This window comes from Plectropomus leopardus, unplaced genomic scaffold (genome assembly GCF_008729295.1).
Source record: "Plectropomus leopardus isolate mb unplaced genomic scaffold, YSFRI_Pleo_2.0 unplaced_scaffold13561, whole genome shotgun sequence".
NCBI lineage: Eukaryota > Metazoa > Chordata > Actinopteri > Perciformes > Serranidae > Plectropomus > Plectropomus leopardus.
In genome coordinates this window covers 242-2,299 of record NW_024614460.1, presented here as the reverse complement: position 1 = coordinate 2,299, position 2,058 = coordinate 242, and the positions used below count along the sequence as shown (strand labels likewise).

Below are 2,058 nucleotides of genomic sequence, written 5' to 3'. Positions count from 1 at the left end.
GAAGAGAAAAAAGACCATAAAGGAGGGACCATAAAGTAAACAGATCAATGGTAACCCAAGAGCAGCACCGCTAGAGCTTTATGTGATTCATTGTCTAAGTAAAGTTTAGTTTTGGGAAACTACTTAAAGAGATTTAGAGTCTGCAGCCTTGCAAGCTGCTCTGTGAGGTTGTACTTGGGCACGGCAGAGCTTTGAGCTTAAACCTAACATCAGCATGCTAAGATGTTCACAGTGACAATTCTAACATGCTGATGGTCAGTGGCTCTAATGTCTACCATGTTCCAACATCTTGGTTTCGATTAGGTTAAACTTGAACTACATTAATTCAACATAACACTCCTCCAATGATAAAAAAGTCTTTCATAAAAAAAAATATCTATATTAAAATATAGGAAAGATTATGGTTAGACCTTTGAGGTGGGGAACAAAATAGTTTTCCCAGACCATCAAACTCTGTCTATTTAAAAATCTGGCATGGAACAACTTTGCTACATATAAAGCACACATGCAGATGTCAGCATTCAAGCTCACACACAAACAAACACAAACAAGAACCATGATATTAGGGTAAGGATGCCTTACTGGTGCTCCTCAGCCATTTGCTTTTGCATGTCTGCAGTGTACTGGGGTCCAGCAGGTCTCATACCCATAAACTGTGGCTGACCCAAGAACTGCATCCCAGGGGTCTGCATCCCAATAGCCATCCCACCCTGTTAAGACAACAAAAATAACATGACGACAACAGTTCAGAAATCTGATTAGCATTCCCACTGTCACACTGATCACTTGATATTAAATGCTCACACCGAGGGAAAGCTATGCAGTTCAGAATGACGTTAATGGACTTAAGTATTGTTAAAAATCACCAGGCTGCAATAAATTCCTGTTAATGTGCTGGTGTTTAAAACAAGCAATTAGGGTAAAGAGCAGCTCGAAATCCAGGCCTCCATGGGCATGAAATTAGTCAAATCAGCACAGCAGTGTTTCAGTATACGCATTCATAAATAAAAGCCCACATTAGCAAGTTTGTTCAAAACACTACAAATGCAGATGATGAATTCTTGAGGGAACTTTCAGAGAGCAAATAGACAAACACAGAATCAAGACTATAGATAAAATGCACTCCAAAACAGATACACAAGTTTACCTGTATAGGCATGGCTCCAGGGGCCATTTGTCCTCCAAAGTTCATTCCCATCATGCCCTGCATGTTCGGCTGCATGACCGGAACCATCGGGAAACCCTGCTGTTGCTGCTGCTGCTGTTGCTGCATGGGCACCATGCCTGCAGAAACACACACAAACACTGTTACAATGTACTGCAAACATGGCAAAGACTAGTGAGCATGACAGTAAGTCCAATTTAAAGTACACTGGAAAAACAACCTATACACGTCTGGAGTGTGAAAAAAAAATCCACCAGAGTCTGGACATGATTCAGTATTGCAAATCAATTTCCTGGACAGCTGGAAAAAGACACGGGCTCAGCAACAACCAAATCTGTTTTTCTGGTGACTACTGTGACAGCTTGGAGCAAAACAAGAGGAGTGAGGAGAAAAAAAATGGAAATGTGTCTGTTTGTTTTCACAGATGCTGTGTGAGCTGACAGCCAGAGCTGAGCAGCCAGGTCCTACAGGAGCCTCCAGATGATTCACCGTGTTGCAGCTCAAGCACGCTGAATAAGTGGCTTGTTTAGGTGGCTGCACACAATCTACTCTGTCTAAAATGACATTGCTAATGGGAGCATGTAATGACCCCCTAGAGACACTTGGCCTCCAGCGGTTGTGAACGGTTTATCAGGAGTGTTACTGCAAAGTCAACAGCCTAAATAAGAAGAACACACACAGCTGATTGATAGTACATCTGAGACCCACAATGCACAACTCTGGGCAAAGGTATGAGCTCTAATGGGATGAATCCTTGCTGCTACTTACTCCTGCCAAATGACGTATAGTGATCGTAAGCGGCAAAGACCAACTGATAACAGGACAGACTAATGAGAAGCACAGCAGAAACAATCTGGCTGAAGTTGCATAGACTAATCCTTAATGAGAGGACC

General features: G+C 42.4%; 1 protein-coding gene across 1 annotated transcript; it reads right to left on the bottom strand.

Moving 5' to 3' along the window:
- Positions 1 to 582: 582 nt before the first annotated feature.
- On the bottom strand, positions 583 to 1,284 carry LOC121963999 (synergin gamma-like; the record flags this gene model as incomplete). The annotated part of the gene is made up of 2 exons (XM_042514234.1): positions 583 to 710; positions 1,148 to 1,284. Coding segments are annotated over 2 exons (265 nt in total), but the record flags the coding sequence as incomplete, so codon positions are not given.
- Positions 1,285 to 2,058: the final 774 nt, after the last annotated feature.